Source organism: Tamandua tetradactyla, chromosome 14, assembly GCF_023851605.1.
Source record: "Tamandua tetradactyla isolate mTamTet1 chromosome 14, mTamTet1.pri, whole genome shotgun sequence".
In the NCBI taxonomy this organism is placed as follows: domain Eukaryota; kingdom Metazoa; phylum Chordata; class Mammalia; order Pilosa; family Myrmecophagidae; genus Tamandua; species Tamandua tetradactyla.
In genome coordinates this window covers 35,299,974-35,324,114 of record NC_135340.1, presented here as the reverse complement: position 1 = coordinate 35,324,114, position 24,141 = coordinate 35,299,974, and the positions used below count along the sequence as shown (strand labels likewise).

The 24,141-nt window shown below is 36.7% G+C and overlaps 1 protein-coding gene across 11 annotated transcripts in view; it reads right to left on the bottom strand.

Annotated features, from left to right (window-relative positions):
- Nucleotides 1–6,864: 6,864 nt before the first annotated feature.
- The window catches only part of HNRNPC (heterogeneous nuclear ribonucleoprotein C), a 62,756-nt gene continuing 45,479 nt past the window's right edge, over nt 6,865–24,141 (bottom strand). For 9 of the 11 annotated variants that reach the window (XM_077127277.1, XM_077127274.1, XM_077127275.1 and 6 more), the window contains 4 exons: nt 8,420–8,580; nt 7,732–7,845; nt 7,326–7,486; nt 6,865–7,226 (listed from right to left, as the gene is read on the bottom strand). In XM_077127277.1, coding sequence (XP_076983392.1) covers nt 7,143–7,226; nt 7,326–7,486; nt 7,732–7,845; nt 8,420–8,580 — 520 coding nt within the window. In that variant the 3' untranslated portion in view covers nt 6,865–7,142. The remainder of the gene's footprint in view (nt 7,227–7,325; nt 7,487–7,731; nt 7,846–8,419; nt 8,581–24,141) is intronic. The other 2 variants (XM_077127278.1, XM_077127276.1) reach the window with 1 other exon arrangement.

The window sequence follows — 24,141 nt, the reverse complement described above, 5'->3', positions numbered from 1 at the left end:
CATAAGAATGTTCATAGCAGTATTACCACAAATTGAAAAGAACTCAGATGTCCTTCAATGCTGCATGAGCCAACTAAGACCAGTTACAGTCCAGAAGTGCAGAAAAGTTAATCTCTTTGGTATATCCCTCAACCTATGGGGAACAGGAGACAGTGGATAAATATTGCAGCCTCCCTTCCTCCCATCCTTCAGACAATTCTGGAAAGCATTAAACATTCAGCCTCCATAACAGACCATTATATTGACTTTTCCTCCTTTACTACCTCAATCCCCATTTAGTCACTCCTACTCCTTGGGATCACTTCCCAAATAAACAACTGCACACAAGCTATTTTCTTTTCTCTTATGGGGAGCCCAAATTTCAACTCAAAAACTATATAATATAAAGACAGGCAAAGCCTACCTATGGTGATAGATGTCAGTAGCGTGGCTACCTGGAGAGGGTAGTGATGGAGTGTGGCATGAAGGAGGTTTCTGGGGTGCTGGTTATGTTCCAGTCTTGATCTAAGTGGTATTTATAAAGGAGCATGTTCACTTGGTAAGTTTTCATCAAGCTGTATACTTCAGATATGTTAATTTTTAAAATTTAGGAATGTAGGTGTTGAGGGTAAGTCCTATTAGGATAGCAGGTTTTCTAAGGGAAATTTATTTGACTTGAAGGTGTTGAAAACCTCAAAGGCAGGTTTAACTGCAATGGGCATGCCCATCTTTTTAAAATAATGCCCCTATTTTCTTTCACTCTTGGCATCAGATACAGATTACTGAAGAGATGGATGGTTTACAATGGGAGAAGATTGTGAAATATTACAGTGAAAGTACTGACAATGAAGTACATCTGAAAGGATGCATCCTTTTGAGACAGGCATGAGGCACCCCAACACTCCCCCAGGCATATTGTGAACAGTCAGTTCTTCAGCCTTGATTGACATTTCTGCTGCCTGTTTCCAAGACTGCCTCATCCAGTGCTAACCCTCCTCCACTTCCTCTTTCCCATTCACTCGTTAAATGAATATTTCAGGAACTGTGCTAAACACTGGAAATATACTGATGAAAAATAAATTTAGTTCCTGTTCTTGGTGGGTTTTCACTCTAATAAGGAATACACATTAATCAAATATCAACAAATTAAGGAGTAAAACTGCACGTAGTGCTACTAAGATTCCTGGTTTTATGAGAGCCTATTGGCCTAGTTAAGGAGAGGAAGCTTCTTAAGGAACTGACACCTGAGCTGAGATATGAAGAATGAAGAGAAGTTAACTAGGGAACTAAATAGGCAAAGATCCCATGGAGAAAAAGAGCACTAGAAGTAAAAATGACTAAAAGTTCAGTGTGGCTGCAGCAACAAGAGTGAAGGGCATATGAGGAAAAGACTGGACATACAGGTGCCCTGCGGTCTGCTAAAAAAATTTGTCATTATACCGACAAAGCCACTGGAGAATACTTAGTGGAGGAATGCCATGATTATGTGTTCAGAAAACACTATGGCCTTTGTGTGAGGTGACTGGAAAAGGATCAAAGGAAGTGGATAGGCAGGAGGCTAATCCAGGAGCAAGGCAAAGGTAGGTTGCACTGGGATGGAGGAAGGCAAGATGGATAGAAGTAGGATGATTCAACAAATATTTAGGAGGCACTTGAGCTGTAACAGTAGCTATAATACATGGTGTCATCTTTACTTATCAAATAGTGATATGTCAGCTAGGTGCAGAAGTTTGCATTTTGTTAAACTTAAGTATTAGTCTTGTTTGACTAGCACACTAATGAAATAAAGATGTGATGGTGTACTTGGATTGTACGTAGGATATTTGAAAACAGCTAATAGAAGTACAAATATTGCTCAAGGAGAAAACTGAGGTGAGAATTGCCATAAGGTTGCAAAGGAAAAATCCTAGCGGCAGTGGTGCTAAGAGCTGAGACCGGGGAGGGGGGTGGGGGGGAGTGTAAGAAGGCCAACTCAAAAGCTAGGACAATGCTTCCCAAGACCTTTCAGAGAAAAATGAACCTTCAGGTCACTTATATATAAATAGATTCCTAGGGAAGGTGAGAGAGTTGGCTAGGAAATTAATATATTGGAAACTGTATTTTACATTCAAAATGGGTGCTCAAGTGTTCCTATGAAGCAACTTCACTAACAAGTGTTGACATGTGCCAGGTCCACAGGGTAAGAGAAATAGTGGACCCTGGGTATGCAGCCCAGTCAGGTTGCTAGCCTGCAGCAGATGGAATGATCATGATTGTACTCCCAGATAAGAGGGAGTGAAAAACAGCAAATACTGAGGCTGTGTCTAGAGATGGTAGAATAACTGAGCAAGTGAGGGTGCTGCCAAACTTCCCTGGGGTGAGTGTGGGTGTTGTGTGGGAACAGCTCCTTAACCTACCCAACGCAGAGAGCGGGGACACAGAGTAGAATAGAAGGCCAAGATCAGCCTAAGATGGAAAACCAGGCAAAACAGGGTAGGCCTCCAAAACATGTTCAACAATTGGGCTGATAGAAGCAGCAGCTTCTGTGGGGTGTGCAAACAGCTGAAGTTCTGGGAAAAGGGTGTGTTTAGATGTACGAGGGGGGAAAAGTACCAAGTACAGAGGAATATCGTGTACTTGGAATAAGTTGAGGTTTGGGGATATTTCCCCAGCAGGGACAAGAAGGTCTTTGAAAGATATTCGCTCAGGCCCCTCTAGACAAAGTATCTTTTGGGGTTACAAAAAAAAAAAAGTATACACCTATACTTCCATAGCAAAATTCCCAAACCAGAAATTGATATAAGTTTCAAAGTTGTTTGGCAGGTGGGTTCTTCAGGTGCCCCCCCCTTCCTTCTTTTGCACAATCTACACTCAAACCAGAAATTCGTTGTGGCTTGTGTGTACACTCAAGGGTGACTCAATCTGTCCAGCTGGACCACTTTCAAGAAATGCCTGTGGAGAACAGCAGTCTTGCCAAATTCTTATAATGGACCATCAAGTGTCAAGAAACAGGGAAGAATTTATCATAGCATTGTCCAAAGTGATTTCTGCCAGAAAATTGGAAAGTTTATGGTGTCTGAGTTATAAGAAACATTCAAATAGGTTATCTGAGAGCCCCAGAATAATTATGGAAGATCACTGGAAGAGGCGTCTTCTGTCTTCTCGCTGTATTTCTGAAGCCCAACAGTGCTGCCTGCATGAAACAACACTTAAGCATTTTTAAATGGGCTTTTCCAACTGTGCTCTATGGACCACTTCTAGTCCTTGGTGAGTAGTATGGAAAAAGTGTGGAAATACCCCCCCACACACACACCTTTTGTTGGGTTTAAGAGGAGACTGTTGCTTATAGTTTAGAAATGGCTGACTCACCAATAGTGATTATTTCCTGAATCCTAGAACCAGAGGCACCATTTCCTATTCTAGAATGTAAAAATCCTAGATGTTAAGTGAGATTCTAGATTTCAATTTTAGAACCATTTAATAAGTATTTGAACAAAGTCCTTGAATCTTTCTGAAAACCTCTGAAATATGGGCATAACTACCATACTACTTAATAGGCCTGCTGTGAGAATTAAGATTCCATGATGCCTGCCAGCCCAACATCAAGCTGAATGTGTATACAACTGGAATGTGAGTAACATTGACAAGGCCTGCAATACCCTTCAGTTGTATAGTATTCCCTCATACTATAGAATCTTCAGTATCAGGGGCTACAGCCTAAAATACGAGTTTTCAATAAACTCAGGATATAAAACATCTTGGAAAGTCACATTTGTTCTCATAAATTCCCAAATTATCTGTATTTGTTTAGTATTTTGCAATACTGTGCTAGTCAGTAAATTCACCCTGTCACACGTGGTTAAACTAAAATTCATGCTAGCCGTATTTCAAGGTCTCAGTAGCCACACAACTAGTGGCTACCATATTTATCAGTGCAACATTTCCAACACTAGAGAAAAATTCTATTGGATAGTACTGTAGTTTTAAAATGCAGCCCTATTAAATTCGGCTTACTTTGCTTTGCTCAACTTCAGAGAACATGGATCTTGCCTCTTCTCACCTTTAACCCTACCTAGATGCCTCCTCAGGTGTTTCCCAATTTACAATCTCGTTCTTTGTTTACACTGTTTGCCTTTTTTGTTACACCTGGTTGCCTCTGTAAGCCACAGGAAGAGGCTTTAAGCCTCAACCAGCTGGTACTAATCTCACAATCCTTGCAAGTTTTTGACATTGGGATAACATCTGAACTCTCAAATGGGAAAGTTATCCACTCTAGCTTTCAGTTAGTTCCTTCTATTGGTGAGACTGCAACAAATTACCAAACACCCTAAGCTACTGAGCTCCAAGAAACAATTTCTCCATTATAAATTAGGCAGCATCAGAAAGAAATGTTTCAGAATTTCTTCTTTTAATCAACCACCTTCTCTCCTAGCTACCAGGCTATTTTCCTAGATTTGATGACATAGTGAGAAAGCACACTGTTCTGATTTTTATACCCTTCAAATGCACCTTTGTATTTTGTTTTAAATCTTTCTTTGTAAAATGTGGTACCCCAGGTAGTGCAATGGTGGCTCAGTGGCAGAATTCTGCCATGCCTGAGACCCGGGTTTGATTCCCGGTACCTGACCATGCAAAAAAAAAAAGTGATGCCCCTCCTGAAGTTATACGAAACTCCCTCCGAACAATTATTAGCTAACTCTAAAAGTGTCATGTCTTTCTTCCTTTCTGCACTGCCCTGCCTGCTGCTCTGCCTCTCTAACTTCTATCGAATCAACCAATAACACACATTAAGGTTACTGTACACTGATGGCAGTTAAGAACTCTACCATTTTCAAACAAAAGCCTCTAATATCCACTCTGGAATTCCATTTCAAAAGAAATTTTACCATATGGTAATTTCAATGTCTTCTTTACTTTGTATCAGTACATAATGGCCTGGAAGACTGAATTTCAACATTTTAATAAATTGGTTTTTCAGCAATAAATAGTGTGCATGTATATAGGCAGAAAAGAGTTCCAGCTACTGAAAGACTGTTTCTTTCAATGCCTGGCTTTTTATTGAATAAAAAGCAACCAACAAAGGGTGCACAGGTGGTTCAGCGGCAGGATACTGGCCTTCCATTCTGGAAACCTGGGTTTGATTCCCAGATTATGTGCCACCCCACCTCCCACCCCCAAATAAGCAACCAACAGTCTGACAGGATACAATTATAAATAGATATCACCAGAAACTAAGCTAACAGACCTCCCTGTGCTGGGAAGGAGGTCCTACAATGAAAAGACAACATATTCAATTTAGGATTAAATTATCTAGTACCTTTCAAATACTGGGAGCTAATAAATCTTAAAAAGGCAGGGTTTATTAACAACTTACAATATTTATACTTTCTTCTAAACATTCAGCTAATTTTATTATTATGGGCTATGTGCTGAAAGTGACTGTGTAACATCACATAAAAAACAGGGTGGACTAGATGTATTTTGGTGGATTAACATACTAGAGAAGCTACATTTCTACCGTGAATCTAAGGCTCCAAATTAGAGTCTATCCTACTACTACTTCCTCTTATATTTTGTAAGAAATCAAGAGCCTGAACAGTCTATTGTACTGATTATAAAATGGTTTAAGTAGAGCATTACAGGATGTGACTTTATAAGGGTATGGCTTTCTAATCCAGAATTATCCTCGCCCTTGTAAAATGCAACGAATATCTTGGTTGCATGCTGTGAAACAATGGCAACTTTCTGGGGGATCCAAGGTTTATGTGCATGAAAATAGTCCAAATGAACTGTGGTTTTCTCCTGCCCTGATGGAAAAACTGGACTAAGTAAACTGGAGCTGTCAGGACTAAAACATAATTCTGGAAGCTGTTTAACATATCCATCTCTAGTACGAAGTTTAGGTGGTTCCATGCTTAAATATCACTGTAATTAAAGAAAGGGGGAATATGGATAAAAGGTCAAATAATGTTCTCTGACAGAAAGTAAAATAAATTTACGGTCCTCATTAGCTTCTCAATTCCATGGGAAAGCAACATATTACAGGAGATCAGAAGTTTTCTGATTTCCACTAACACTGAGGCATAGACTGAGAGTACAGTAAAAGCTAACTGGGGCTTTAATTAGTAATTAAAGGGACAAAACAGAAAATTATTTAATTCAGCAGCTTTTTTCCATCTTACTGCTTGATCCTCTACTGTTTAAGGATAAAATTATTTGACATCTAACAAAAACTTCCAACCCAGACTATACAGCATTGATGAAGACTTTTTCTTTAGGATATAAAAGCCATTTTCCAAAACAATCTCCACTCTGTGTCAAAGTCTGCTTCTTAATGCAATACCCACCCATCCCACCCCCAAGGACATATATAATTTGAAGTGTTATGCTGGTATGCATAATGATTATGACTCCAAGCAAAATATATGTAGTACATTGTAGGGGTTTTGTGGAGGCCAGCTGTAAAGCAAAGAATTTGAAGTAAACGATTATAAAATACAAAAATAAAAAACCAGGTTTTTTTTCCTCCAAATTCCTGGTTTAATAAGGTTTTGTTTATTTTGAGAAAAAAAGGTCCCAAACATTAGGCTGTTCACAAAAATAACCCACAGTATCAACTTTAGAAAACAAATCTTAAGACTATTACACTAATTATTTTTCTAGAGGATGCATATGACATGCCAACTCTCATTCCACAAAAATACATTGTTACATTTGTTTGACAGCCCCACACAGCACTCTTAGGTGGGATATAACACACATACCTCTAACTCAAAGCTGCTCACAGGTGCTACTCAACTAATTGAGATTGCCTTTGCAGTTAGGGAAGCAATTACTGAACTCATGTATATGAATGGTGAGAACTGTACTCCCTAAATAACAAGAGATTATTTTGGAGACAGTTGATAAAAACCATACATCCTTTTTATTGTTAAGTCATAAAGAGGTATCAAAATTAAAAGCGAAAATTACAGGGTAAGACTTAACTACTAGGAGCGTCAAAGGAAGTGAAAATGGGACTAGGCGCAGGGCAATTGAATTAATGAACATTAATGGGCAGGATGGGGAGAACAGTGAGCATGTGCTGAAGATACTAGGGGAGAGGATCTGGTGAAAAATTTGATCTTAGACAAGCGCCTAGGTAAAGTAATAATGGGATAAGATTTCTAAACCCCACTATGTGCTTAAGAGTCATCCTCGCCATTGGCGCTGTCTCTGTCATCCTCTCCTTCCTCTGCCTCTTTTTCATCATCCTTGATCAACTCCAGCTGTGAGAAACAGACACAAATAGGATGGAGTTAGAAGCACTCCATGTGTCCCTGATCCCCCCTCCACCACCTCTTTCTTTCCTTTCCCATGGTTTTCACCTGGTCATCCCCCCGATCTTCATTATCATCATCATCCAGTAGGTCCCCCTCCTCAGCAGAGTCATCTGCACCCCCCTCAGACTCCATCTTCACATTAGTCTCATCTTTCTTCAGGGAGCTGCTGCTCTGCTCCTCTTCTGACTTATCATTCTTCATCTCTACTGGGGATGAGAAGGACAAGTCTGTCTAGGGGCAAGTAATGTCCACAGGATGTAGACAATCCCCATTAATGACGACAGAACTGCAGCACAAGTCTAAATCCTCCCACACAAATGCCGTTTCCAATTCATACTCCCGAAGCTTCAAATTCAGTTCCTTTATAAAACCCCACTATTCCAACACAGACTTTCAACTATCTTAGGTAACTAAGTGAACTTTACACCCAACAGGCAGCAGGCCAATTTACCTCCTTGCTTGCTCTGTTCCTTTTCAATTTTTTCCAGGCTTTCCAGTAGAGAATCCACTTTTTGCTTTATCTGGGTCAACTCCTTCTTAATGGCCTGAAGATCATCTCCCTTCACTTTAACAGAAATAAAATCCTAGGATTAGAATCAAATGTACCAGAAACTAATGTACAAAAAAAATTCCCACTAGACTATGCCAGGTGCCAACTGGAGATGCCAAGGGAGAAACTGTGTTCGCACCAATCATAACAGTAACAGGGACTTTCGATCTTTTATTTGTCAGCAGAAAACGGAATCTAATATACCTAGGCCCTTAAGAAGCCTTGTGCTGAAAAAAAAAACATCAATTCTATTTTAAAGCACCTTCCTGCTTTATCGACTTACATATTTTCATAGAACAAAGTAAAAATAAAAACAAATGCCCACAGGGAATAAATAAAATCTGAATGTGTATTTTAGACTACACCAAGAAGCGCTTAAAATTTTTAATTCAATAGGTACCCTCAAGTTCCCTAAAGTTTAATGACTTTTTTCCAAATTACCAAGCCCTTAGTGATAGAAAACAGTCTAAAACTGACCTCTAAATCACTATATTCTCCACTTCCTAAACCTGTTATCTGCATTGGTTTCCCTATTTCAACACATTAAAAAAAAAAAAAAAAGATCAGAAATTCCAATAATAATACATACACTTTCCAGATTTAGAAGAAGACCCCCTCTGTCCACTCTTGGAATTAAAGCCACTTTTGCCTCTTCGTGATGTGTTTCCCGACACACGCTGGCGTTTTGAGGGCACTACAGCCCGAGCAATGGGAGGAGGAGGAGGAACACGTGCTGGGTAGCTGTACATCCTATTGGAGAAAAAGAATGCACAATTTCTTCACACATAAAAATAAAGTCAACAAGATTTAGCCTTACAAACCTTATACAATAATAAATTAGTATCTGTTATTTACAAATCATTTCTGCTGTTGCTAAGTTAATTTCATTCAAAAGGTCAGCAATTTTCCAAGAATGTTTACACATTGTATATATATATATATATTTTTTTCAGCTCTATTCTGTGGGAGCAGCAAAGTTATTGCCTTTTACAATGAATGATCTTTACCTTATTCTTCTCATATGTATCTTACAATAAAATGAGTTACATAGAGTCTAATAAAGTATTCAAAAAAAGAGGCTACAATTAACTGGGCCTACAGAGGCATTTAGTGTTAGCCAAATCCTTGATATTTTCACTCATGAAGAATACAAATCACCATTACTAACTAGATAGTGATAGTAGGTTGAATCACATGAAATTGCCAATATTGAGCATTTCTGACTTATTTTATAACTACTATCAATTCAAAGTACATTTAAACTAAACTCCATTCAAAGTTCCAACAGAGCAGGAACCATTGTCTATCTTGTTCACTGGTGCCGAAATCCATTTCTCAGCACACACTTATTACTCAAAAAATACTGTGGCTCACCTAATTACTGTTTCCATTACAAGTTTTAACTTCAAATGACATATATTTGCAAACTTAAAATCCCAGGGATTGGTAAGGATACAACCTAGTGAAGACGTGGTACTGCCCCTTTTAGTTTTGAATTTTAGAGAAAATTCAAAGCACAATAAACTCTTTTTTATATGGACATCAGTTTTACAAAGATTCTACATTTCATACTGTTACTTTTAAATAATGGCCCATGACAATACAAGATAAAACATCAGTGGGGAAAAAAATCTTCTAATCCTAGCTCTACGGCATGTAAGCAACTCAAACACCAAAAGGTCAAGGTAGTCTTCTACTGAACAATGGATTACTAACAGCTCTAACTTCAAAGGTTTCAAGGACCAAGTATGATGCTCTGAAATTCCATAAAATTACCTATAATGTGATGAGCCTCTCACCTATATATCCATTCATTAGTGGCTAGCCTTTTCCAAGTTTACAAATAGTCCCCAATTCTTTTGGTAGTGTTAGCTCTGATTTTCTTCTGCCCAATCCAACAATAAAAATTGTTGCCAAGATGGTAATGCTTTATCCTCCTCAAAGAGGGTCTATAGGAACATCTGTCCTAAACTAAGACCACACGAACACTGTCAAACCCAGGCAAGGTTTATTTTCACTTAAAAGCAGTTTTCAGTCCTAACCCACCCAGAAATATCCCAGCCCCCAACCCCATCAAAGCACAGTAGTTACTGATTTGTCATGTGCCAAAGAATCAACCACAGGGGGAAGTTACCAAAGCATTCGTATGTTGGTTGTTTTTTTTTTGCATGGGCAGGCACCAGGAATGGAACCCGGGCCTCCTCCAGTATGGCAGGCAAGAACTCTGCCCGCTAAACCATCATGGTCCACCCTATTGGCTAGTTTTCAACTCCAATAAAAACACATTTCAAATTTGAGCTGAGAAGTAAAAAGTTCATAATTCAGAAGACAGGAAGGCCTCAGGTTTTCTATAGAAATAATTCCTCAGTAGACAAATATTAACTGCACTGTTAATATTCAGCTTTTTGTTTGTTTTTCAGACATGTCTTTTATTGTAATAACCTATATACAACAGAAAGCTACCAACTTTAACCCATGACTGTAATATTCCTTTTATGGACAGGCAATATTCTGTTCATCCATTTTCCTGCTGATAAGCATTTTAGGTAGTTTACAAGATTGGCTACTGTGTGTAATGCTGCTGTGAACCTTACCCTTCAGGTCATTTTTTACTGTGAAAAATGACATATTTACAAAACAGCAATCAATTCCAAAGCATATTGCAACGAGTTATAGAACAGATTTCATAACTGAGTATGGGTTACAGTGCTACAATTTTAGGTTTTTCCTGTAGGTGCTCCAAGACACAGGAGAAAAGAAATATTAATATAATGATTCAGAAGTTATATTCATTTGTTAAGTCCTACCTTCTCTGTTATAATTCTACCTTCTCCTATGATCCTTCTCCCAATGTTTAGGGGTATTTGAGCTATGCCCATTCTGACTTTTTCCTGTTGTAAAGGGCCAACAATAATATGGGATGGGGGGTTGAAACTAGCTGATGATGTTTCTAGAGAGGCTGGCCCCTCTGGGTTTCAGGACTTTTCTGGCCTAAGAATCCACCTGGATGTTGCAGAATTCTAAAAAGTAATCATAGTGCATGGAACCTTTGTAGAATCTCAGATAGAGCCCTCAGTGTCCTTTAGGTTTGGCAGGGATGGTTTTGGTTGGGGTTTGGCAAATGATGGTAAATAGCAGTATCTAGCTGGAGCTTGTGTATAAGAATAGCCTCCAGAAGAGCCTCTGACTCAATTTGAACTCTCTTAGCCACGGCTACCTTATTTATTACAATTCTTCCCCCATTTTTGGTCAGGAAGGCATTGTCAATCCCACGGTGTAGGGCGAGGAGCCAGGCTCACCTCTGGGAGTCATATTCCACACTGTCAGGAATACTTCCACCCTTGGATGTCATGTCCCATGTATGGAGCAAGCAATGATTTCACTTGCACAGTTGGGGAGAGGGAGAGGGAGGGGGAGAGGGAGAGGGAGGGGGAGAGGGGGAGGGGGAGAGGGGGAGGGGGAGGGGGAGGGGGGAGAGGGGGAGAACACCAAAAGAGGTTCTCTGGAAATAACTCTAAGACACAATTACAGGTAGGTTTAACTTCTCTGCTACGGAAATAAGTTTCATAAGAGCAAGACTCAAGATCAGGGAGGGGCTTGGTCTATTGACTTAGGAGACACTAATGTTTGAGACAGTATATGGGGTTTCCCCAGTAGCGAAGTTGAATAGTTTCATGTTCTCGCCCATCCTTCAATGGACATTACTCTACATACCTTGTGATGTATCTGGTTATTACAAAAAGCTATTCAGAATTACAAGCCCTCATTCCCATTCTGGGCTCCATGTATTTACATGATCTACCCAGACAGGCTGAGTTAGATTATGTGCTACAGAAAATTTATGTTCTGGACAACATAAGCATCTCTTCCTTCAGTCTCAGAGTAGGTGAAGTTCTAAAATACAGACAATATCATCCTTACCCCCGTATTCTGATTTACCTTAGACCGACCCAGTAGGCTTTGTAGTTATCTCTAATTGAAGCTTGATCTCTTTCACAATTTCTTTAAGTTATTGTATGTGGCAATGCTGACTTTTAGATTTGAAGAACTCCTACTCTGAGTCTTAGGTAAGACTCAGTTTTAATCCACTCACAGAAATTAAGACAAAAAGTTACATGGTAACTTCCATCTTGGCCCAATATTTTTAAAAGTATGATTCAGAAACGATAAAATATCTGTGTTCAGAAGCTAACATTCTTTGTTCAATTTTTGGAGGTAAATGAAGGTAGTTGTTTCATCATCTTTGGCATGAAGCAGAGCTCACATCTTGGCCCAGCTGGATTTAGAGGTCCAAACTACGTCCATCCTACTCACTCGGTTTCTCTGGTACCAGTCTCCAAACCAATGAGCTAGCTTTACAGATTTCCTATAATTTACGGCACTGAAACTTTCATTTGAGTCATGGTAAAAAGCCATGAGCAAAATCCAACAAGAAATGGAGTTTGTTTTAAATCTGTGGAATGGACCCATGAATACAACCGGAATCAAATGCTCCAACTCTCTGATCAACTGATAATGCTATAGGCTTTTAGTGTCAGAATTTAATTGCTGATCAAGTAAAAATGCACCTTCAAAGACACAAAAAATTCCTGAGGAAGTTAAGCAGACCTAGCCTTGTAAACTTTAAAGTGAATAATTGTGAAGCTCTAAGGAGGAAAGTTAAGCAAAGGAAAAAGCATACCTACTATGGTAACTCAAATTCAGAGAAGGAAGATTAAGTATGACAGCTTCAAGAACACAAGAAGAGGGCGGGCTACGGTGGCTCAGCAGGCAAGAGTGCTTGCCTGCCATGCCAGAGGACCCGGGTTCGATTCCTGGTGCCTGTCCATGAAAAAAAAAAAAAAAAAAAGAAAAAGAAAAAAAAAAAAACAACAAGAAGAAAGTAACAAGTATTCCTATGAGAAAGCAATAAATCTCACAAGCAACAATAGCTGCTGTTCTACTTTTTCTAAATGTCTTGATAACACTTTCATTACTACAGGAGAAACTGGCACTAACTCCTAAGAGAATTACAACTAAACCCTAAATGGGAAATGCTAGAACTAGGTGTTGGTATAAAATCTAATCAGAATAAAAGATAATGAAAATACTACTTGAAAAAACTGAGTTTTCTAGAGATATACCAATTATCTGAAAAGACACATGTGACAAACTATCTCAATTTCCAAACTAAAATGTAGGCATTGAGGCATTTATTGAAAATAGGTTTTCAAGTGTCTTAAATGGAAATTCTGACCATTATTTATTAAATTTACATATAGTAATTTCCCTGAATTTCACAGCAAACAAAAAAAGGTGAGTGATAATACATTTCAATTACCATCAAAGTAGAAACAGTCAGAGTTAATCTATCAGTAAAAACGCTATTCTCCTGAATATGTTTCTTCAATGTACCACTGCTGTTTCCCATCTTAAAATTTTAGACATATTAAAATAATTGGCTTAAGAATGTTAATTATGAAATAGCAACTAATTCTGTAAACCAACTAATTTTCAGATATTGTTTCCTATAACAGTACTGTTAATTAAAAGTTAAAAGCTGCAACATAAAATCTCAGGAGACAACAATCTAGTAAAATTAATGAGCTCAGCACAGCTCACTTTAGCATTGACAAATTATTCTTGAACATTTTATTATGAACTACTACTTTTCCCCAAATATAACAAGACATTTATCAAGTTCAACTCTAGTGGTTATCAATTAAATCAACTCCCAACTGATGTCAAATAAGATACCTGTCATATTATATAGGTACTAGGATTCTCTAAAATAAAAATGAGCACTAACTCAAAGTTCACTTACTTGAAGAGTTTAAAAAGCCCTGAGTGAAGAATTTTCACCACTGTAATTTTTGTTCCAACCACTGTGCCCCCACCCAAAACATTCAATGTGCCCTAAATTAATAATTCCTTGATTATGATATATGGTTGCCCATACCTCTTATTCAAAAAGCACAATTCCTCTTACCAAAAATGACTAGTGGAAAAGTATTTCTTCAACTGTACTTTTAGATTACCCAACATATCCACAGTAAACCTTTAGGACATGCTTAATTACACATTATTCTGTCTAATTTGGTGGAAAGATTTAACAACTTTTATTAATCTATCTTTGATCTTGAGTAGATCGAAATCAAGTACTGCTGAATAAGCTATATGTAAAATTACAGCTACTAACACTCAAATATCACAATTTTTAACTGTCCAAGGACAAGGCCTTCAATAACTGATGATCTTTGAACATTATAAAATATATTTCTGGTTATTTCTTTAAGCTGATGTGAACACATATTTGAATAATTTAGGAAACTATTTTCCAATTTTTTTTAGAACTACAAAAAAATTCTCCCACTGGATTTTACAACCCTTTGGAAGACTTTTCCAATCTTAATCCTTATTTAATATTGTAAATAATATAGTGAAAGCATTTAAAATTTATTTAATGAAGACTGTATAAAATTCAATGTAATTGATCTTTAAAATTCACATCTATTTTTTTAAATCTCAAAACTTTATTTTACACAGTAGGCTGCTGAGTTTGCATTAAGTTATGTTACAAAGAATGATGGCCCTAAAAATTTACCATGCGGCATTTAATTTAGGTTGATATCAAAACATTAATATGAAATTGTTATATCATCAAAAACCGGCCCAAAACAACACAAACCTGTTTTCATAATTTGTGATTTGTTTCTAAATTAAAAAAGAACACTTGTAAATGCTATTTGCAAGTACTGTACCACAAATAACGTGCTCTTTTGTCAAGCATGGAGAGAGTTAAACTGGCTATTAACTGAAACATACTTTAACTCTATCTAGTTTTGTTAAGCTTCAGGATACAGAGAACTGATTCAAAGTTAATTTGCATAGTAACACTTGATGCTCCTTAACTCTCTTTTGCTTTTGTTTATCCAATTTTCCACTACGGGTATCAATTAAATATACTGCATTATCTGTATGACAGTCATATATTAACACCAGCAAGCAGATTAACTGATAAAACGAATATGTCCCATCTGATCACCTCTAAATCTGCACAAGCTAACCAATATATATTTAAAAAGCATCCAAACTTAATTTTTAAGGAAAATTAATTCTATTAATTTAAACAACGGAAACAGAGGTTATTACCACATCTGAGGGTTTAATACCATGCCCACAGAATGCCAGGTTGGAACACAAATGTACCTCTACTACAAAAAGTAGGCATCAACAGCCATTAAACATGGCACTAATGACACCAATCAATAGTTGTTTCTGCAGCCATCTATCAGACAAAAAATTGCTTAACACAATTAAATACAGGAACTAAAATCATAATTTTCACAAATAAGTTTAAAATGTAATTGTACCAGTCAATGATGCTGTTCAATACCGTTAGTATTTAAGGGTATTTTTTTTTGCAAATTCTAAGACATATGATTGATGCCCCACTGGTTTATTTATTAAAGTTATGGCAGAAAAGAGGAAAAAGTAATGCATTCAATTTTACAAAATTGTAAATATGAACAGCTATATCTTAAAACTGAGAAAACATAGTGATTTGTTTTGAAGGATTCATTGGGAAACTATGGTATGTGATGAATGTTTCACTGGAAGATAATTTGAAAATTTTACCTGAAAACTTTCTGGTATTGTTGCTTTGGGAAATGGACTGGTAAGGATCATAAATTCACAAACAAGACTAGATTCAAGACTTACAAGAGATAAAAAATATCCCTGGCTTTGCTTCTGTATAGAGAGTATATATACAAAGTCTTCCAACCAGGTGAGTCTTTTCTAGACTCCTAAACTTCAATGGGAGAATTCTAACATTATTCATATTATGACATCCTCAATACAGATAACACCAAATGTCACTGTAGATCTTCTTTTCCAAAGATAAAACTATGTGGTTCCATTTTTTAATTAAAAAAGGTAAAATTATCAATGAGTTTTATGAAGAATATTATTTAGAGACCATACATTAAATTCATTCACTCCTATATTCCTTTTTTATCAAGTCAGATCAGAAGATTACACTTCCCTTTCATCTAAAATAAACTTTCTTTTAAGGAATTGTCTAAGTAAACACATCTATAGTTGTCTACAAAGGGGCAGCATGAGTGAATTTTGGGGGGAGTGATGGAACTGTTCTGTATGTAGTTTATATGACTATGCATGTGTTCAAATTGTATACCAAAAAAGTGAATTTTACCATATACAAAGAACTTTCTATATTTATCTGTATCTTTCACAATTTCTATCTTCCCATTCTCTCTGTCCTTACCATTCAGCCCCCACCATTCTCCAGAAAAATTACCCTTGTCAAAAGTCAGCAGTCAGCAATGATCGCCACATTAAATAAATCAGACATTTCTCAACAGTCACACACCTGAACTGCCTATAGCATTTGGCACAGTTCATCATTCTACTCTGAAACATACTCAAATAGCTTTCAGGATACTGAATCCCTCTGGCTTTTCTCCTACTCTAATTTTGTGGCATTCTCAATCTTCTTTGCTTATGCTCCTTATCTCCCCAGACTCTAAAAACTGCAGTACCCCCAAAACATCTCTTCGATCTCTAGTCATCCATTTTCATCCACTTATGAGCAGATGACTTCCCTTGCCTATTTAACATTTCTCCACCTGGACATCTAGTAAGGAAACTTGAACATTTCTGGAACATATGTGCTGATATTCACCCTTCACCCTAGCTCCTGGCTCCTCTGGTGTTCTTTTCAGTCTTCTAACTGTGCTGGCCAAATTTTCACAACATCTTTGATTCCTTTCTCTTATTCAACTTCCTCCCACTAGGAATACTGCATGCACCTCTTGGTCCAACCTTAAATGGTTGTTTCCCTTGACTTTTCCATAATCTACATATTCGCAAAGCAATGAAAATAATACTGGTAAAATAAGATCCTTTCTCTACTCAAAAATCTCCACTAAGTACCAATGAAAAAAAAAGCTAAAGACATACAATGCCCTAAACATGCTCTACATGATGTGCATCTACTTATGCTCGACTACCTGTTGTTTCTTACATACAGCAAGCAATTTCCCAACTCAAAACATTTGCACTTAGTTTTTACTATTTTCCCTGCAATATAAAACATTTTTGCACTTAGTTTTTACTATTTTCCCTGCAATATTTTCTGTACAGACATGCTTAAACCCAGCTCCCTTACTTCCACCAGGACTAGACTCAAGTCACCTTCAACTTATCAAAATTAACTTTTCTGCTATGAAATCCCATAAAGAGGATGAAAAGACAAATTACAAACTGGGAAAAAGACTTGGAAACCACATATCTGGCAAGGTACTAGTATTTAGATTACATAAATAATCTCTCAAAATTGAACAGTACAAAACAAAATCCAATTAGAAAATGGGCAAAAATGATAAACAGACATTTCATCAAAAAGAACATACAGATTGCAGTAAGTACTTGAAAAGACATTCACTACCATTAGGCTGACAGGATTTGCAAAATTAAACCCTATGAGATATCAATATACACCTATCAGAATGAATAAAACAAAAAATGGTGAAAACACCAATTGCTGAAAAGAAAGTATACCCAAGAAACTGATGTTATTTTACAGAATTATTCATACAGTGCTGAACCTAAAATGATATAACCACTGTGGAAAATGATATAACCACTGTGGAAAAGTCTGGTAGCTCCTTTAAAAACAAGATGTGAAACTACCACACACAACTAATATCAACTACATTCTTTTATATTTATCCCAGAGAAATGAAACCTATGTTCAAACAAATCACTATACATGATTTGTACAGTTTTATGTGTAACGCCCAAAAAGGAGAATCAGCTCAGATGTCCTTAAAGAGACGAATGGCTAAACAAACTTTGTGCATACATACTATGGAATACTATTCAGCAATAAAAATGGACAAGCCAAAGATTGACACAACTTGCATGAAGCGCGAGGGAATTATATTGAGCAAAAAAAGCCAATCCCCAAAGGCTACATACCCTATGATTGCTGTTAAAGTAACAATTGAAATGACAAAATTTTTAAAATGGAGGACAATTTAGCGGTTTGCCAGGGAAGGGTTACTGAGGATTAGGATGGATGGGCAGGAGGTAGAGGTGGTTATAAAAGGGTAATATGAAGGACACCTTATAGTATTAGAGTTGTTTGGTATTGTAGACTGTGGTTGTGAACACAAACTTATACAGGTGATAAAATTAAGTTGAATTAAAACATAGAAATTCAGGTAAAGTACAAGTAAAACTGGGGAAATGTGAATCAGACCTGTGAGTTGTAGAGTATTATGGTTGTGATACTAGAACTTTACAAAATGTGACCACTAGAGGAAAGTAGCCAAGTGTACAATATACCATATTCTAAATAATTCTATATTATTTCTTACAATTGTATGGGAATCTACAACTATTGTAATTAAAAAGAAGTGAGGCCATCCTTTGCAACCTTATGCATTCCTCCTAAAATGCAGGCTCCACAAGAAAAAGGATTTTTGTCCTTTTCACTGTAGTATGTACCCTCAGAGCATCTAACAATGTCTCACCGTAGAAACTTAACAAAATATTTTAGTAGATAAGTGACTCTCCCAAACTGGCTTCTAAGAATTTACCACAAATCACTCAAGAGTAACACTGAACAAACCAAACCTGCTATCCAAAACCTACTCCTATAGCTAAAAAACTAAAGGAAATGATCTTGATGTTTTCTGACTTGAAAAGACTATTGGAAAAAGAAAAAAAAAAGACTAGTGGAAAGTTTTTCCATTTGGAAGTAAGACTGTGCCAATAGTTGGATCCTTTCCAAGCTATTACCAAATAAAAATCAGATCCTGTACCTATAATTAATGTGAATGAAACAACTGTCATACTTGCTGTAATGAAATCACAAACAAAAATTTCTGCTACTACATATATTCTGTGCCCTATAAATCTAACTCCGTTGCTGAACTACAGTAATCCCATCATGATAACATTTATACATTTAGAAAAATACATTTTGCTGCCTGAGCAAGATACTATTTGGTGGGACTCTCTCGTTCCTTGGATTAGTTCTTATGACGATATAACAAAATACGGTCTGTTCTATTTACCAAAATGATACCTTTCCTTACCCTGCAAAATAACATCTGTGTTCTGGATATACTCTCAATATCCTCTGTCAGCTTTGTTCTGAAACTGCATTCTGATTTATCTTACTTCCGGCTTAGAGGGCAGGCTATTTAATCACTGCGACGGGATAATGAACACTACTTGAGACCGACTCAATACATTAAGACTTTTGCTGCATCTTAGACCTGTACTGTCTTATCCAACAGGCAACTTGTCTCAAAAGTTCAACCATAAACATAGCATAAAAGACCTAATAATTCTACTCCAGGCATATAACCCAGAGATATGAAACCATGACCATGCAAAAGACTTGTATACAAACATTCATAGCAGCATTATTCAAAACACAGAAACAACTCAACTGACTATTAAGTGACAAAAGATACACAAAATGTGCTACAATCATTCAGTGGAGTATTATTCAGTAATAAAAAGGCTAAATAAGTGGAAGAAGACCAAATATTGTATGGCTCCATTTATAGGAAATGTCTAGAATAGGTAAATCTACAGAGACGGAAAGAAATTATTAGTCACCTAGGCCAGGTGGTTGCAGGGGGTGTGGAGAATGACTGCTAATGAGTAAGGGGTTTCTTTTGAGACTATAATGTTTGGATCATGTTCATAAACAACAACAAAAAACCCTGAATAATGAATTATATCTCAATAAAGCTGCAAAGTTAAAAACAAAACATAACAAAAAACCCAAAGCGTTTGCCAAAGCCCGTGTAGATGAAGGCCATAAATAGATTCCTAAAATAGCAGAGGACACCTTGGAAGGAGGTTAAATTAATGTAGCTAGAATGTCACTTAACGCAGAGCCATGTAAGATTCTCTGATTCAGGCTCAGCAAATGCTTCCTCTTCAAAGGAGCATCTCCCACCCCTAAGCAACAGTCCAGGTTACAATGAAAAATAAAAATAGCCTAGGGCATGCCACTGTGGCTCAGCAGGGAGAGTTCATGCCTGCCATGCCAGAGACCGGGGTTCAATTCCCAGTGCCTGCCCACGTTAAAAAAGGAAAAAAAAAAAAAAAAAGCCTAAATAAAATAGAACTTTCAAGATTTCAAGTAAAATAATACATTTCTTACTATTATCCCAATCAAAAATCTTCCTGACACCTGTACTTCAATATGTAGGTTCCCAAATGAAAGATACAACCAGGAGAGGCTCCGAGCAAATGCAAATTTTTCCCTAGGCCCTAAAGTAGCCTCCCACCCTAAAAGAAAACCTAAGAAATCATCTCTTGGCTTTTCCAAGTTGCCCAGGACTCTCTTGCACTCTGAATCATGTGCCTTTCTAAGCAATTAATTAAAATATTTCAAAATCTAAATATTTCATGCTCTCTCTTTACACACCTATATAAACCTTTTCTCTCTCAGGGCTAGTGCTGCTCAGGACTATCAGAAAATGGAAAATAAGTGGAGAGGTAAATATATTGGTTCCTCTAATCACAATAAGATGATTCTAAGGTACCACAGCCTATATGACACCACTCCTTAACATGACTTTTACAACCAATCTTCTTAAACTGTTATCTTCCCACATACATTATGGTGACACTAAATATCTGTCTGGTGCCCCAACCAGGGTCCCTGACAACTGTAAACCCTTATTAGAGATGTAACTTTCCACATGCCTTAAAAATCTTAACCTCAAAAGTAAGCTCGCTTTGTGAAACCAGCTCTGAGAACTACTGGCCTTTTAGGCAACGCAATTCATTTTCTATAATGGTAAGGCACACTGCAGGACAAGTTACAGCCTCAATGTTCACTTTATAATATAGTATTGTCAGAAATATCAGTGTGTCTTCTTTGATATGAGTTAATATATTTCATTCCTCCTACTATTCCGGATACCCTGGCATATTTAGCTAACGTATTTAGATAGGGAGCAATAAACTCTGACAAACCTCTAATGGAAAGATTTCTATAGTCTAGTTACTTATGTCCTGACAGATTACTAATCATGTGCCATATACAAAAGATGATTAGTTATTATAAATTCCTCAGAGACCACAAAACAGATCTTTTGCTTATCAGGTATTTATCATGTTTCAGCTATCATACAATAGCCTATTATCAAACATGATTTACTTAACTTTGTGACTTTCCCATGCTCCTGATTTCTCCATATAAACGATTGAAAAAGAATTACTTGGCTCTCCAAACTGGATGACGTATCTTTGCAATAGAGGTATGATTTAAATACTGTAAAATTACCCTTTCAAAGTATTGGACTCAGTTTTTAGTATACTAAAACTGCCATAGGAAATTAATCTTGTAAAAATGATGGCAAACCAGAAAATACTGATTATGAGAATGCCAGGTTAGCAGTGAACATCAATTCCTTATAAATGTCAATCTAAGAACTTTTATATCTATTTTTAGTAACATTCCAATCTCCTGGCTTGAAAAAAATGATTCCTCAGAAACCATAGCTCTGAAATGCCTGTGGTCCTCCAACAACAACTTATTTTTATTATAACACATACTGCCCTGTAATAATTAATAATTTTAAAATTAAATGACTTTTCAGGGATGGGTCTGGCCCTGGCACCGTGGGGTCAACGATTCCAACCTGACCAAAAGGGGGAAAAGAAGTCTAACAAACTATCAGTGGCTGAGAGAGTTCATAGAGTCAAGAGGCTACTCTGGAAGTCACTCTTAAGTCAAGCTTCAGTTAGACATTGCTACCTATCATAACTTGTCAAACCCCAACAAAAACCATTCCAGCCAATTCTAAAAAACACCTAGGGCAATATATGATTCTACAAAGGTTCCACGCACTAGGATAACTTTCCAGAAACTTTCCACCTCCAGATGGGTCCCTGGACCAGGTAAGTCCTAAAATGCAGAGGGCCCAGCCTCTACAGAACATCAGCTAGCTCTCTAGCCCTACCCCATATTATTGACAACCCCTTCTAACATGAAAAAGTTAGAATAGGAATAGCCCAAATAGCCCCTAAAGAGTGGGACAGAAAGATCAAATGTGATGGTAGAGTTATACAGAGAAAGGTTTAACAAACAAATATGATGTTGAATCATTAATATAATGCCGAATCACTAAACTGAAATTTCTCTTAGTTTCCAGTATCTCTGAGCAGCTAGAAGTAAAAACTTAAAATAGTGGTATTGTAACCCATACCAAACTCTGAAGTCTGTTCTACAACTAACTGTGCTGTGCTATGAAATTTATTGCTTTTTTGTATATGTTTTCACAAAAAAGAAAAAAAAGTTGATTGTGATGATAAAGAAAAATACTTATTCTTTCTAGTCCCTGATATTCTGGAGGAACTAGAAGGAAAAATCTGAGCTGATAGACAACAGCCAATGACAAACTCTGGGATCTGTTCTGTAACTACTTGTTGAAGAATGCTGAAAACTACTGCTTTTTCCTTTCTTTGTTTTGTATATGTTACACTACACAATAGAAAAAAAAAGGTAAAAATTCCTTCACCATGGATGGAATGACAAAAAAAAAAAAAATTGAATGACTTTGAAAATCAGTATGGGAAGATTTAAAAAAAAAAAAAATTTCAGGGGAACTGCTCATAGGATAGTTTTCCAGCAAGAACATCTCTAGCAACAATTTTCCAATTAGCAGCAAGACTCTCAAAAGATCTAAGTGATAACTGGACCCTTCTGCCAGGTTTGCACAGGTTGTCAACCTTCAGCATCAACATGCATTCCACACACATGGGTGATGTACAACTACCATAATTTTATAGACAGACTTCTTGAGTATGAACATTAAACCAGAAAGTTACTTTTGGATTGTATGCTTACAATAAATACATATGAGTTAGATAAACCGATCTTCAGGTAATTATTACAAATTATATATGACTGTTGATAGCATATCTGTAAGTTACTAAGTATGTCTCAATGTTAGAAGATTAACATTACTTTTGAACGCTTTGTTTTACAGTTTTAGGGGAGCCACAAGAAAAGAAAGAAATGAGCTTTTTGAGAGGCAAAAAGCTGTTTATTGGAGTTATCCAGTTGATTAAATACTCCTGCTACAGTGGTTGTTTTTTAAAACAAGGCTAATGTCATACATTCCAAAAAAGTACATGCACACATATTTTAATTATTTATGAGACTTGTTTTTACTCAAAGCTGTTTATCAAAAACCCGCTGCAAAAAAACATAATATAAGGGAGAAAAACACATTGTAAAAGAAAAAAACAAAATGGCTAGCTGGCAGAATCCCGCAAGGCTGTTTTCAGCCTTGTCATAAGGTTTTCCGTCATTCTACGGAAATTCAACTGCCAGGCACTTTGCCATAGATTAGTAAATCTACCTAAACTGGTAATTTTACATTCATAGCAATTCATCTTAAACTTATCTAAAAACTTCTAATACTGTTAACATCAATAAGGTAGACTGAATTACATACCCCAAGTCAGACATGTAGTTGGTAGTAATCAACATTTCTGCGGGTATAAACCTACTAAAACACAACCTTTCAGGATCTTATTCTAGTTTAAGTGTGGCCCAAGTTAATATGGCTTATGGGAGTCATCTAAACGGAGGAAATTCAGATAGTAAAAAAAAGCATAGAGAAAAGCAGGAAGCAAAAAGTAAGCTGTAACAGGAAAAGAAAAAAAATTAGACAATCAGAATGGCCTTATGGAACATGGGGAAAAGGCAGGTCCAACTTACAAGGTAACTTATTGGGGAAAAAAAAATCTCTTGGGCTTTTTCCATCATTAAAATGTAAAATCTGACCATTGAAATAGATCTTACTAAAATATTAACAAGTGCATTTTGTAGCATTTAGTACATACAGGTCTATAAAATTCTTCAACAAGATCAGAATCTGTCCTAAAAATTATTCCAAACCAAAGTAATCTCTTCCAAAGGCTGAAAATGACTAATCTTACTGCACAATATTAAGGCTACAGAATTCAACTGTTTTCTTCTTCTCAGAAAACAGCACATTAGAATCAACTGACTCAAGTTTTTCCTTTTGATTATCTTCCAGCTATAAAGATAAAGAATTACCTTTTATTTGGAACTTGATCACATAACACCCACAAACATCAAAGCAAGAATATAAACTACAACAAACTGTCAACATTAAATCATATATTTCCTGATACCTAAAATACGGTTCTCCTTACAAAAGACAATGCCTACATTCTTACAGTTCCTGTCAAAAGTCAACAGCTGATCCTGATTAAAGTATATAACCTTTAATGAAG